The 12,500-nt window shown below is 43.7% G+C and overlaps 1 protein-coding gene across 1 annotated transcript in view; it reads left to right on the forward strand.

Moving 5' to 3' along the window:
- Window positions 1–12,500, forward strand: part of LOC134439461 (putative methyltransferase NSUN7) — an 80,196-nt gene that overhangs the window by 43,065 nt on the left and 24,631 nt on the right. Inside the window, exons 7-10 of the mRNA XM_063189350.1 lie at window positions 2,507–2,690; window positions 6,323–6,623; window positions 8,136–8,279; window positions 11,867–11,968. Coding sequence (XP_063045420.1) covers window positions 2,507–2,690; window positions 6,323–6,623; window positions 8,136–8,279; window positions 11,867–11,968 — 731 coding nt within the window. The remainder of the gene's footprint in view (window positions 1–2,506; window positions 2,691–6,322; window positions 6,624–8,135; window positions 8,280–11,866; window positions 11,969–12,500) is intronic.

A 12,500-nucleotide genomic window follows, 5' to 3' on the forward strand; every position in this document is an offset into this window, starting at 1 on the left:
AGCAGACGAAGTCTCGCTTCAGCCTCCATCCTACCTCCTGTGGAGAGTCAGTTAATAGCCTTCCCACTACCCACAGGCGGGGTGCCTCTATCTTTTAATTATGCTCAACATTCCTGGTGGTCTTGACGCTATTATTAAACTATTATTTGGTAATCAGTCTGAACAGAATTCCAAAAAAGAGAAGAGACGAAAATGAATAATGAAATATTATTCTATTCTATTATTTGAGCTTCAGCTCTGTGCCTTATCCATCTCGAAGCATTTAAGATGAATGATGAATAGAGAGGAGAAAACATTTCTTTCATAAGCACCGGTAATTGCTGCGTTGCATCACACGTGAAAGATATTTCATGGCTGTTTTCAGCCCAGTTTGCCTGTGCGAAAGCTACCAGTTGTGTTGTTACGGACTGACGCTCACATAGCAGGTGCATATGAAAATAAATAATAGGCCTGTCTCTTTGGCAGGGAGAGAATGACTTACTGCCTTATTGCTTTGCTGCCTTCACTGCCTCACAAGTCACCTTACACCGGCATCAAAGTGGCAATTAAACACCTTGGAGAACCTGGTTAGACAGGAGCACAGAACACTGTTGCCCAACGCTAAAAATGGATATCATACAGTACACAAAAGAATGCAGTGTTAATCCAGCACTTTGTGAGTCGATTTAATACCTTCTACAGTGTTCAGAAGAAAGATGTGTGCACTTCAGCCTTTGTCGTTCTCACAGTCGAGGACAGCAGAATCAAGACCGACGGGGCTACTTCTCAGCGACTCCCAGGGATGACTGGAGCACTCAGCATAGTCATAATAGCGTTGTTTTACTGAATGTGGTTACATTTCCTTCAAAATGGGCAAAGAACAATGCCTTGCTGTCTTCAAGTGCTGCCTTTGAAAGTTGTATTTTTTCCCTTTTCCAACAATGGCAGTTTTTGTTTATTTTGTTCACCATGTGACTGAGACTATCCTGAGCTGCACTCTAAGAGGCAGCCTGGATGCGTTCAGTCAAAGACAATCACTGGAACTGACTACACAGACACAGCAGCTCAACCCCTTCTTTTCAATGTATTTTTGACACAACTTGACTTAAGTTCATGTGACACATCCACTGTAACTCCAGCATAACACAGTTTTTTTCTTATAGGCCATCAGAGTACTCTTGCAGTGCTCCCAGGGGCACATATTGTATTTGAAAACAGATTCCAGACCTGATTTTCCCAACATTCTCCAGACCACACGGTTTGCTACTGGAAACCAGCCCGTTGAACCAGTGACTTCACAGACAGTCATAAATATTCCTTCCTCTGCAAATAAAAATAATATACTCGCTCAGTGGGATGTCCTGCAAAAACAGATTATAAAAGAACACTTTCATTATAGCCAGTGTGCATGTGTGCACCATACATTTCACATCGTAAAGTCATTATGACATGACACTGGTCTCATAAAAAGCTTACGGTCGGAGGAACAGAGTGTCCCTTGGGGTCCACCGCGGTTCTCGTTGGGAGAACTGCTGACTTGACCGAACTGCTTCACTTTCCCTCTGGTCACATACGCCTTAATCCTCCGCTACAATGTAGGCCTACCTGGATCATATGAAATGTCCTTCGTATTCATTTTTTTGTGTGTGAGACGATTCATGTATGGGAAAATGGGCTATCTCTTTTGTCATATTTTTTTTCTCTTAACCTATCTCTCTTTTTTTCGTTATGCCATTCCCCTTGAGGAGCACTTGTCTTTTGAGTTATGCGTTTCGGTGACGTTTTTACACCTGGAGCATTAAGGGTGTCTTTGTAGTGCCAAAAAAAGAAAGAAAAGAAAATGGAAAAAGGCCGGGAGGCCTAGCTGTCAGTGTCTGTGTCTTTATCAGTCTCTCTGTCACGTCCGAATGGGGTGGGACCGAACGCTTTAAGCTGAGGTCCTGGCAAATCAGGTCAGTCCTCCAGGGTGCCATTGAGGTTGGGGGAGGGGAGGAATGGATTGAGGTGTGGTGTGATGTGATGGGTCGGAGTGAACCTTGACGGAACGAAATGCTGAGATGGTGTGGATTGATTATTGTGAGAAAACGCAAGAAACAGCCATGTATTCGCACACACACACACACACACACACACACACACACACACACACACACACACACACACACACACACACACACACACACACACACACACACACACGCACATGCATGCACTCCCTTAACCCCCATCATGCTAACTCTCACCTTCACCTTCTCTCCTCCTCCTTCTTCTCTTCTCTTCTCTTCTCTTCTCTTCTCTTCTCTTCTCTTCTCTTCTCTTCTCTTCTCTTCTCTTCTCTTCTCTTCTCTTCTCTTCTCTTCTCTTCTCTTCTCTGATCTTCTCCTCTCTGATCTTCTCCTCTCTGATCTTCTCTTCTCTTCTCTTCTCTTCTCTTCTCTTCTCTTCTCTTCTCTTCTCTTCTCTTCTCTTCTCTTCTCTTCTCTTCTCTTCTCTTCTCTTCTCTTCTCTTCTCTTCTCTCCTCTTCAGTCTAGAGGAGGTGCTGGATCTGCTGACATCTGAGGGCTTCACGCAGGTTAAGTCTCCTAAGCAGCTGGAGGGCCTGACGTTCTGTCGTGACGCACACTGCCAGGACCTGCTGGTGTTCCCTTCTGAGCAGAAGCCCGAGCTCTATCGCACCAAGCTCCTCAGCCAGCACAAGCTCGTCTTGCAGGTAACAACAAAAAGCGGAGAAAACCACACTCGAAAGCTCAGTCTCATTATTATTCAACCACCAACTATGTTCTCATCAAACGCGTTTTGGCCCTTAAGCCATCATCAGTAGGTAACAGCACTCACCCAGCTCACCCACCAACCAGCAACTCTTTGAAAGTTTTTGGGCTTGTTCACAGAAAGCCACTTACTTCCTCCTTGGCTCTGAAACGCAAGATACTGTGTTAGGATTCCAAAAAATCCAAGTGCTTAGTAGGAGGCACTTGTTGAGGATGTTGAGGTATGTTTATTGTGTCCAAGTTACATGCAGTTTTCCATCTTTTCACATCAGCAGAAGCAAGGTGCATCATAATTCGCAGCCTGCCCAGCCAGCAACTGCACAGTTAGTTAGTATGCAGTTATCATACACCTATCTCGGATAATGACACAGTTCATCCGCTTCTAACCCAAATCCTCTAAGCCAGTACTTAAATTAATTGAAGGTCTTTGCAATCTTTATGAATTTGCAATCTTTATGAACTTGCAATCGGTCCACTTCTTTGTCTGAGACAGCCATTCTCCGTGGGAAAGTTATCGTTCTGCCCCAATTTGCTTTGCTACGGTTTCGTTTCAACATGCTGTGTATGATGTTGCTCTTATTGATTTGTTTGTCAATCTATTATGTGGAGAGAATGATGGAGGAGGCAATAGGATCTCAAAACACATCTCTTCCGATATCTCTCCTGCCCTCCACCATCTCAGGGGAACAGTGTGAACCAAACGTTTAGTATCGGCAGGCAACTTGTAAACAGACCATGCACAGTCCACAAAATGCACATGAATAGCATATGAGGGAGAGCTCTGACGGCAGGGGCCATAATTGAAAACACGTCAAGGCCGTGTCTACCCCAGAGGTCTCTAGCCGTCTAGCCCGGTGACGGAGGGGACATTGGCCCTGACATCAGCTCCGTGCCTTGGGTTTCAGACACCAGGGTGTTGGTGTGGGGGTGGCGGTGGTGGTGGTGAGAGGCAGGCCTTGAGAAGGGACTTGTGTCGGAAGAATTGATTGTAAATGAATTGTGTCACTTTAAACAACAACAAGTGCATTACAGTTTTTCTCGATTGCCTACACACAATTTTCGGAATCGGTCCTCGAATTCTCAAAACTCTACACACAAATCTCCAAACCTCACACACAACGGGCCAAACTCTTCACTACCTCTGAAAAATGCACGTCTTGTCTCAAAACAATGTACTCTCTTCTAAAAACCTCATTTTGTCGTCAAATGACACACACAGACAGTCACTACAATACACATTTGCAGACCCATTAAAACACTGTTGGGCACAGGGTAAAACTAATTTCTCCCAGTAACTTGGGCTTTTTTTTTCTGGATTGCATGGATACTGTGACATAAGTTGGAAAAACTTCATTCCCACAACACACAAACAGAAACAGAAAGATTTTTATTTCTTTTTCACAAAAACAACACAAAGATAAACCCCACTGCCTATTTGGCAGTACAAAAAACCTATTACATTACTGTATAGCCTATTGCTATGAAAAAAAAACACACACACATCTACTCTGCTTCATCCTGCCTTCTATTGTGGTCTGGCCACAGGACCTCATCCACATCACATGCAATAGTTTCCCTGGCCAGGCAACGAGGGAAATACCGTCTTGCATGGCGCATCCACCCAGAGAAGGCATCAACAGCAATATCGCCACATGCCTCCTCCATTGAGTACACAGATGTGTGGCAAAAAAATATATTTTACATATTTTTCTGACATTTACGTAAATTTGTTTTACTAATTTATTGTCAAATATTGGGTAACCACATGAAAGTGATCTCTTGTATAACAGATTTTGGAGTTCAAAAACGGAAAAAATGTGTTTTCACACTGCATCCACTCATGTTTTCATCAATATCACATGCAATGTGTGTCCTTATGGGGTGATGATTTCAGATTGTAAACCGGTATGAAGAGAGTTTGCCCATGTGATGAGGAAGTGAACATAGTATGGCAGTTGATTGTAGTGTTGTGAATGACAGTGTGTTCCATGAGAAACCCAGTGTTTTTCTTTATGAAAATTGAGTGTAATCCAGAGAATTGTGTGTAATGGTGTGAAAAGAGTGTGTTTTAAAACTGGAATTTGAGTGTTAAGTAGGACTTGTGTTTAGTGTTCAGTGACATTGGTTAGGGGAGTTGGGAAATGGGCGAGATGTTCCGAGAATTGTGGGTGAAGTACCAGAACTTGTGTGGAGGCAATCGAGAAAAACTGTAAAGCCGTGCGTGTGGGCATGAATGGGATATGTGAGTTGGTGAGATTGTAGAGGGAAGGCCATTCCAGTCGCGGAGTCCTCCTGTGATATTCACTCGAAACGACTGCCCTGCTCGCGCTAAAACTCACTCATCGCCATGCAAAGCAAACCTCACTGAATTTGATTATCAGGCTCAATTCAATTAAGCATTCAGAACCACTTTCTAACTTAATCATCTTTCTGTCTCTCTCTCTCTCTCTCTCTCTCTCTCTCTCTCTCTCTCTCTCTCTCTCTCTCTCTCTCTCTCTATTCCTTGGCTCTTCTATCTCCATCATATTTCGCTAGTTTCGTTTTCCATTTTCTCCTGTGGATTAAAACGACCTTGTGCTCTTTGACACACAGAAGACATTTACATCTGAGGCCACATTAAGCTAAAATGAAAATTAAATTGGAAGCGGAAATATTGGTCACGGTGTAGTCCTGTAACCTTTGATATTAAAGGGTCACTTTCCTCTCTGTCCTAGCAAATCAAGACAGGTCCTTGGTGCCTGGTTACAACCAGAAAGCTTAACACTGTAGCTGTACCAACCAAGATTGCAGATTGATGTCAAAGAGAGAGGGGTACAGACTTGAAAGAAAAAAAATCAGTTCAGTAAGTCGAGCAAACCATTCGTTATTCTCACTCAACTTGCCCCAAGTAGCTCTTGGCCTAGGTGAAAAGGTATCGTGAGAAGTCTGCAGACATGATTTTTTTTCATCTGGTATTTTTCCATCACATTCCTCCTGTGCAACGTGTGCATAGGTGTTACACTGTAGAGCTAGACATAAGGAATGCCAAGGACTTGGATTAGATGTTCAGACTTTTACTGCATGTGTAGTCCTTTTGCACTTTGACTAATTGCTGTTTTACGGAAACAAACAAACGAATAAAAACAGTCTGTGTGATAAACACAATGCAAGTTGACTATAACCTTAAAGCTTGGAAGCATTTCAAAGAGAAATTTGTGCTGTAAATTCAGCTATGTTTAGAGCTTATAGATTTTAAAGAGAAACAGTTATTCATTTGGAACTTAGATAATTAACTGCACACCACCTGCTACATAGCTAGTATTTTACATGCATGTAGTTACATTTTCTGATTTGTTTTCTTTCCATTTATTGTGTGTGCATGTGTTTGTGTGTGCGTGTGCATGTCTGTGTGTCTGTGCGTGCGTATATGTGTGTGTGTGTGTGTGTGTGTGTGTGTGTGTGTGTGTGTGTGTGTGTGTGTGTGTGTGTGTGTGTGTGTGTGTGTGTGTGTGTGTGTGTGTGTGCGTGCGTGCGTGCGTGTGTGCGTGCGCGCGCACGCATGCCTGCATGTGTACGTGTGCACATATGTCTACAGGACAAGTCGTGCTGTGTGGGCCCGTGGCTGGCCGGAAACCTGCTGGGTGCGGAGGGGGACATCCTGGTGGCCGGGGCCACATCCATCACCACAGTGGCCCATGTAGCAGCCATCGCAGCTGGGAAGGCACCGCCGGGCCCCGGGTCCAACAAGAGGAGCGGTGGCAGTGTGACCAGCGGCCTCTGTAAAGGCTCCAATGCCAATGCTAGCAGCTCCTGCAAGGTGTTTGTCTGCATCGGGGACCTCAACGCCGGCAAGAGAGTGGAGCTGCAGGAGACCTTGAACGACCTGGGCTGCAAGAGTGAGTGACGGTACTGCGTAGAAAATCTTTATTGATTGACTCCCAAAGGAAATTAAGGGCCGTTAATGACACACACGCAAATTCAAAGGTGCTTTATTAGCACGGCTGTTCAGATCTCAGCTGCAGTGTTGACAAGGCAATGCTGCACAAATAGTCATTGTGATGGAGAGGGGGGATGGGATGAGTATATGTGTTTATGTTTTACTAAGGGAATATGCATACACAGATTTTTTTTAAGTGTTAATTGAACACATTTCATTAGAAAGTTTTCACTATTTTCCATTTTGGCTTCTACTCTCTTAGTGTTAAGTTGACACGACAAACCTTAATGTGTACGTAAGACTTAGTAAGCTACTGGGCTAAGGACATATGGTACTGTATATTTGTATGATAGGTCTTGTAGTTCCTTGCACTGTTTGAGACAAAGGAAGAGGAAGGTACGCTTACCTGAATTTGACATCAACACTTGCAGCCAATAATACCTGAATCCTGTCCAGTTGAGCCAGAGAGAGAGGGAGAGAGAGGGGGAGAGAAGGAGAGAATTGGAGAGAGCATTGCACCACTGCAGACCAACGTGGGCACTGTGGGATTCAGCCTGCTTTCTCAAGGGCACCTTGATGGGAGTTGCTGAGGGAAGCACGGGGTGTTTCTCAGCCTCTCCACTGCCCACTTAGATATCTCCCAGCTGGGTGGGGATTTAAGGCAGAGCCCCCCTCCCACTGCATGGGCTAGAGATTCTGTAATGGCTGTACAGTAGTTTGATAGTTTTTGCTGTTGGATGAATAATATGTCAGCTTTAACTCTGTGTTGTGAGGTTCTTTACCTCTCAAGAGTCTTGTCTTTCTTTTTCTGTCATGGTTTTCCTATTTCTGACTCTGTTCCCTGTCATTATTATCTTTCCCTTTTCCTTTCTCTTTCATTTCAATTCAATTCAATCCAATTCCATAATGCTTTATTGGCATGACGAATAAGACATCCATATTGCCAAAGCAATTTCTCTTTCTCATTCTCGTTCTCATTCTCATTCTCGCTCTCTATGTCGGTGTGTCTCTCTGTCTGTCTTTCCACTCTTCTCTCATTCCCTCGTCTTCTCAATCAGTCTACCCATGTCTCCAAATCATTTCACATCGTTCTCTCTCTTTCTCTTAATTCACTTTTCTCATTCTTTCTCTCATTCTCTCCCTTTCCATCTCTCTCTCTCTTTCCATCTCTCTCTCTCTCTCTCTCTCTCTCTCTCTCTCTCTCTCTCTCTCTCTCTCTCTCTCTCTCTCTCTCTCTCTCTCTCACAAACACACACACACACACGTTCTGTCACTAGGTGCCAAGATGATTTGTTTGTTACAAGTGAGTGCAAATAAATGCAAAAGGTTCGACTGTAAAAGCGCACCACCAATATCCTCCCCCGGCTACGTGTCGGAGTGTTTTTTTGACACATTGACAGTGTGCCCTGCGTTTATTTATTGCTCTCTGTTGGTATTTATTTTCTCTGTGTTGTTTGTTTACTTTACGCAGATGTGAAGCTGCTCCCCGAGGCCTTCCAAGCGCTGGACGTGAGCGAGTCGTACCTCCAGAAGGTTCAGCTGGTGCTGCTGACGCCCCAGTGCTCGCTGTCTGCAGTCTGCAACCCTGTGCACTACTTGCTGCAAGAAAATGGAGGTAGAGTAGAGTGCAAACGTCACTTACACCATTTATGCTATACATAGCCGTCTATTTTGATACAATTTTTTTTCTTCCCTACCTGTGCCAAAATATCTTTGTTGTCAAATCCGCACAAATATTCTTCAGAGAGTTGTCATAGACACGATGAGCCTGAGTGTGGTTTATGCACAAACGTCTAAGCGTGAGTTTTTTTTTATTTTTTTAAATCTCCACTTTTGGGAAGTTTTCAGAAGAAAAAAAACATTTGCTTGTGTTTGTAAACGAAAGGCACAATTCATATTCTTGCATTTGAATACAAATAATTGATGCAACTACTGATTTGTGACACCAAAGATGTTGTCTGTAGTCTGTAGTCCTGTGCACTACCGGCTGCATGAGAATGAAGGTAGAGTGCAAACATCATAAACAGTTTCAAGAGTTTCTTTTATTGAAATGTTCAAATGGATGTTGTGCTGAATGACGCCTCAGTACTCACTGTCAGTACTACCTGTTGCATATGGAGCTACAGGATTACATGTCTCCTAGCTTCTACACCCTACCCTAATCTAACCCTTTATTTTTGGAGTATAAAGGGTTGAGCTGCAATAACACTGGATGAATATTTCTGCTTGCAATCCGCCTTAAAAATGGCAATCCACCTGTGATGTAAAGCGTATTTTCCACATTAAGTTGAACTTTTTTCTACTCGATCTGCTTGGAGTGGGCAGGCAGAAAATCTGCGTTCCACCTTGTGCTGATAATAAGCAAAAAAAAGTAGGCCTTCCCTCTGTAAAATCTGTGTTCATTGTGATCACAGCCTGGTGCTGATTGGTCAGTCCCTGCTGTCTACAACTCTGTACACTACTTACTCGAGAAGAATGTTTGGCCATGAAATCCCATGCTGCTTTGTACAATCGTTCTGATCTGAAAGACAGTATGGTAGCTGCCCTAAGCGAGGGGAGTCTGAACGATGGAACCAATCAGAGAGCGACGATTTGACACGGAAGCTTGCCGTTTGAATTGGCCCCTTTACTGTTTGTAAACAGATATGACGTAATTTGGCTGTGCACGCATCCCTGGAACAGAATCGATAGTGCATAGTGCATTTGTAAAGAAATTAGCCAGGTGTTTTGTCCAAAATATGAAAACGATTGGTCACACAGACCACAGACACGGGCATTCCTGATAATGTCCTCTGTCCAGTCGGTACGTTTAATTTCTTGTAACCACAAATATCTCCTATGCTATTCCCTCTCAAAATAACTTAACAAGTGTACTTTTTGGAATATCTATTTTTATCGACGTACACGCTTCAGGACGGCAGGTCCTCTCTCCTTAGGGTCTGCACTGTCTGTTTGTATGTGTGTGTTCACAGCCAGTTTACATACAGCCTCCCCACTCCATATTTTACCCAGTTCACCTAGGGGCGCTGTCAAGAGAGTGCAGCCCATTCATTCTGAATGAAGTCTGCACTCCTCCGTTGGTGCCCCCTAGAGTGCAGTTACCACCCTGAAGAGTGGCGAGTGGAGTCTCTTGTAATACCCTTAAAACCTCTCTGGTATGTTTGAGTCAACGATGCGCACGCAGTCAGTGATGACGTGAATTCTGGACGGGTCAATAGATAGAACTGATACGATTGGCTATGGGCTGCGTGTATGCAAAATGATACATTTGTGAGACCCAGTAGTCAATCACAACCCATGCCTTTCCCACAAGAAATTGCTTAGGTAGCCTCCTCCAGACTAGTTTGGTGTCAACCAGGCAACAACAGTGGTGGTGCAGCAGCACTATATAAGCATGAGCTCGTAAGCCCATTGTTATGCAGAGGAGACCCAGGAGTATACTGAGTATTTCTAAAAGTTTAAAATTGATGTTCTGCTGAATGAATCCTCTAGTGCTCACTCATTGTATGCTGTCTGCAACGCTACAACCCTTTCTATGAAGTTTGTATTCCCAAGAAACACATCATAGTATTATCAGCAGTAGCAGCTGCCGGGCCCATTTTTATGCAGACGAGACACCCAAGAAAGGCCAGAGTACATGGAGCACTAATAAATTATTGTTCTGCTTAAATGTGCCCCAGTGCTTCCTGCCAGCAGTTAGAGCCCATTTTAGAGCTTTTCAGTGTATCCATTGTACATGTAACACCCTGTAATATTCCAAATAACTATATTACATAAAGATTTACACACCAAATACTACAAGTATACCTAACCTTACCATAGCCTTTTGGTACAGAGGCATAAGATGTGAGTGGGATAAGATTTTAGCAGACATTGTTAACGCTTCATCGTTGAAAAAATGTTGTCTCTTTTCTTGTGAAGACACTGTGTACACATTATTACTATATAATCCAAAGACATTGTACAGTATGCTGCATACCAGCGCTCTGTAAAATTGAATAAACTCAACAGATTAAAAATGTGACCTAAATGCATAATGGAAGTTGATGAGCCATGTAAGTTATTTTATGGGCAAAATGGTCGGCGCTGAACACAAGTCACGGAAACAAATTCAATAATACAGATGACTGCTGCCGAATACAAGATAGCTGTGTTGAGTTGTTGCGCCTACAGCGAATCCTCATAACGAGGAACGTTCATTGACTACCATAGAAACATTACAGCATAACAAACGCCAAGTGCGCTCACTGTATGGGCACTATGACGTGTTACTTCAGTATACTGCTTGACATACTGTACTGTGTGATATTCTTGCTACTGTGTGGGCATTGCAGTCGTGTTTCTGGGCATTTGAACAGAAGCACACACACACACACACGCACACGCACACGCACATGCACAAAAAGACCCCCCCCCCCCCCCCCCCCCCCCCACCGCCCCCACACGCACACACGCACACAGTGAATGATAAACACTTCATGTCTGTTCCAACTCTTTGTCACATCTACAGTAGGACAAAGTTGTCTACAACTAAAGCCCAATTACACATTCCTTTGCACTTTGCTCTCAATGCAGCAAGGACAAGGCAGCATTGAAGGTACAGTAGCCTACTTCATATGAGTGTTTGGCAACACTTTCTGTGAAGTTTATAACCATACGAAAAGTACAATGCAGTTGAAATGACTGTACTGCTAAGGCATTGCCATTGCCATTGCCATTCATAAAGACAAATGTCAGTGTTACAGATGCCTACTAGAAGAGTTCGGCTGTAGAACGTTAGTAAACCTCCCTCCCGAGGTCTAATACAGATGAGGTAGCGCTGAGCAATTGGCTTAGATTTTTAGCTCAGTGGTATTGTACCTGTGCCTCCCATGCTGAACCCGAGCTGTGACTAAAAGGTTGCGAGTTCGAGCCCCGAGTGGCAAACTGTGCAGGATGACCTCGGTTACATTAACATTTCAAACACTTAGTGTCAATCCCGATGGTATTTATGTTCATTGTATGTGTTGCATTATGTTAGTAACATGTTCATGTTACTCTTATGCAATGTACGTAGATGTGCTTTCAAATAAAGCATTGCTGAGGATCTGTGGTTGCAATGTAGATATTTTCAAATAAAGCATTACTGAGTGTTTGTGGTTGAGATGTTCTTAGATACTTTCAAGTAAAGGATTACTGAGTGTTTGTGGTTTCCTGTTTTAGACACGGAGCTCCTCCAGGACCTTTCCCATGGTTCCATAGCCCAAGAAAAGATGGCCGCCCTGGTGGCCCACCAGAGCAAGGAGCTGAAACACGCCCTGCGAAGTAGGTCTTACACTTATTTCATTTTCAGATGCGCTACACAAACACACATGCACACGCACAAACACAAACGCTTTCCAGATACTCAACACAAACATGCATGCACATGCACAAACGCACACCTGCACGCATGCACGCGCATATTCACACTGTGTTTATGCACAATGATGCAGTTCACCTTGACAGGCGATAGTCAATCTACCCATGTCTGCAGAGAGCCAGCGTGTGGGTTTGATCAATATGTCTCACACACACACACACACACACACACACACACACACACACACACACACACACACACACACACACACACACACACACACACACACAATGAAAGTAAGTTTGTGTGATCACAGAGCATCTAAAATGTTCCCTTGTTATATCCTCGCGTGCGAGATCAAAGTAGGCAGAACTTGAAGGACACATCAGCCAATCTGTTCTTTGGTCAGTCGTTTCATAGGTCTGAAATATTGATAAACCTTTGAAGCCGTACTGCTGTTTTCCCTTCCTTGCTTTTGATGTCGGACAAAAGGCA

Source organism: Engraulis encrasicolus, chromosome 23 (genome assembly GCF_034702125.1).
Source record: "Engraulis encrasicolus isolate BLACKSEA-1 chromosome 23, IST_EnEncr_1.0, whole genome shotgun sequence".
Lineage (NCBI taxonomy): Eukaryota > Metazoa > Chordata > Actinopteri > Clupeiformes > Engraulidae > Engraulis > Engraulis encrasicolus.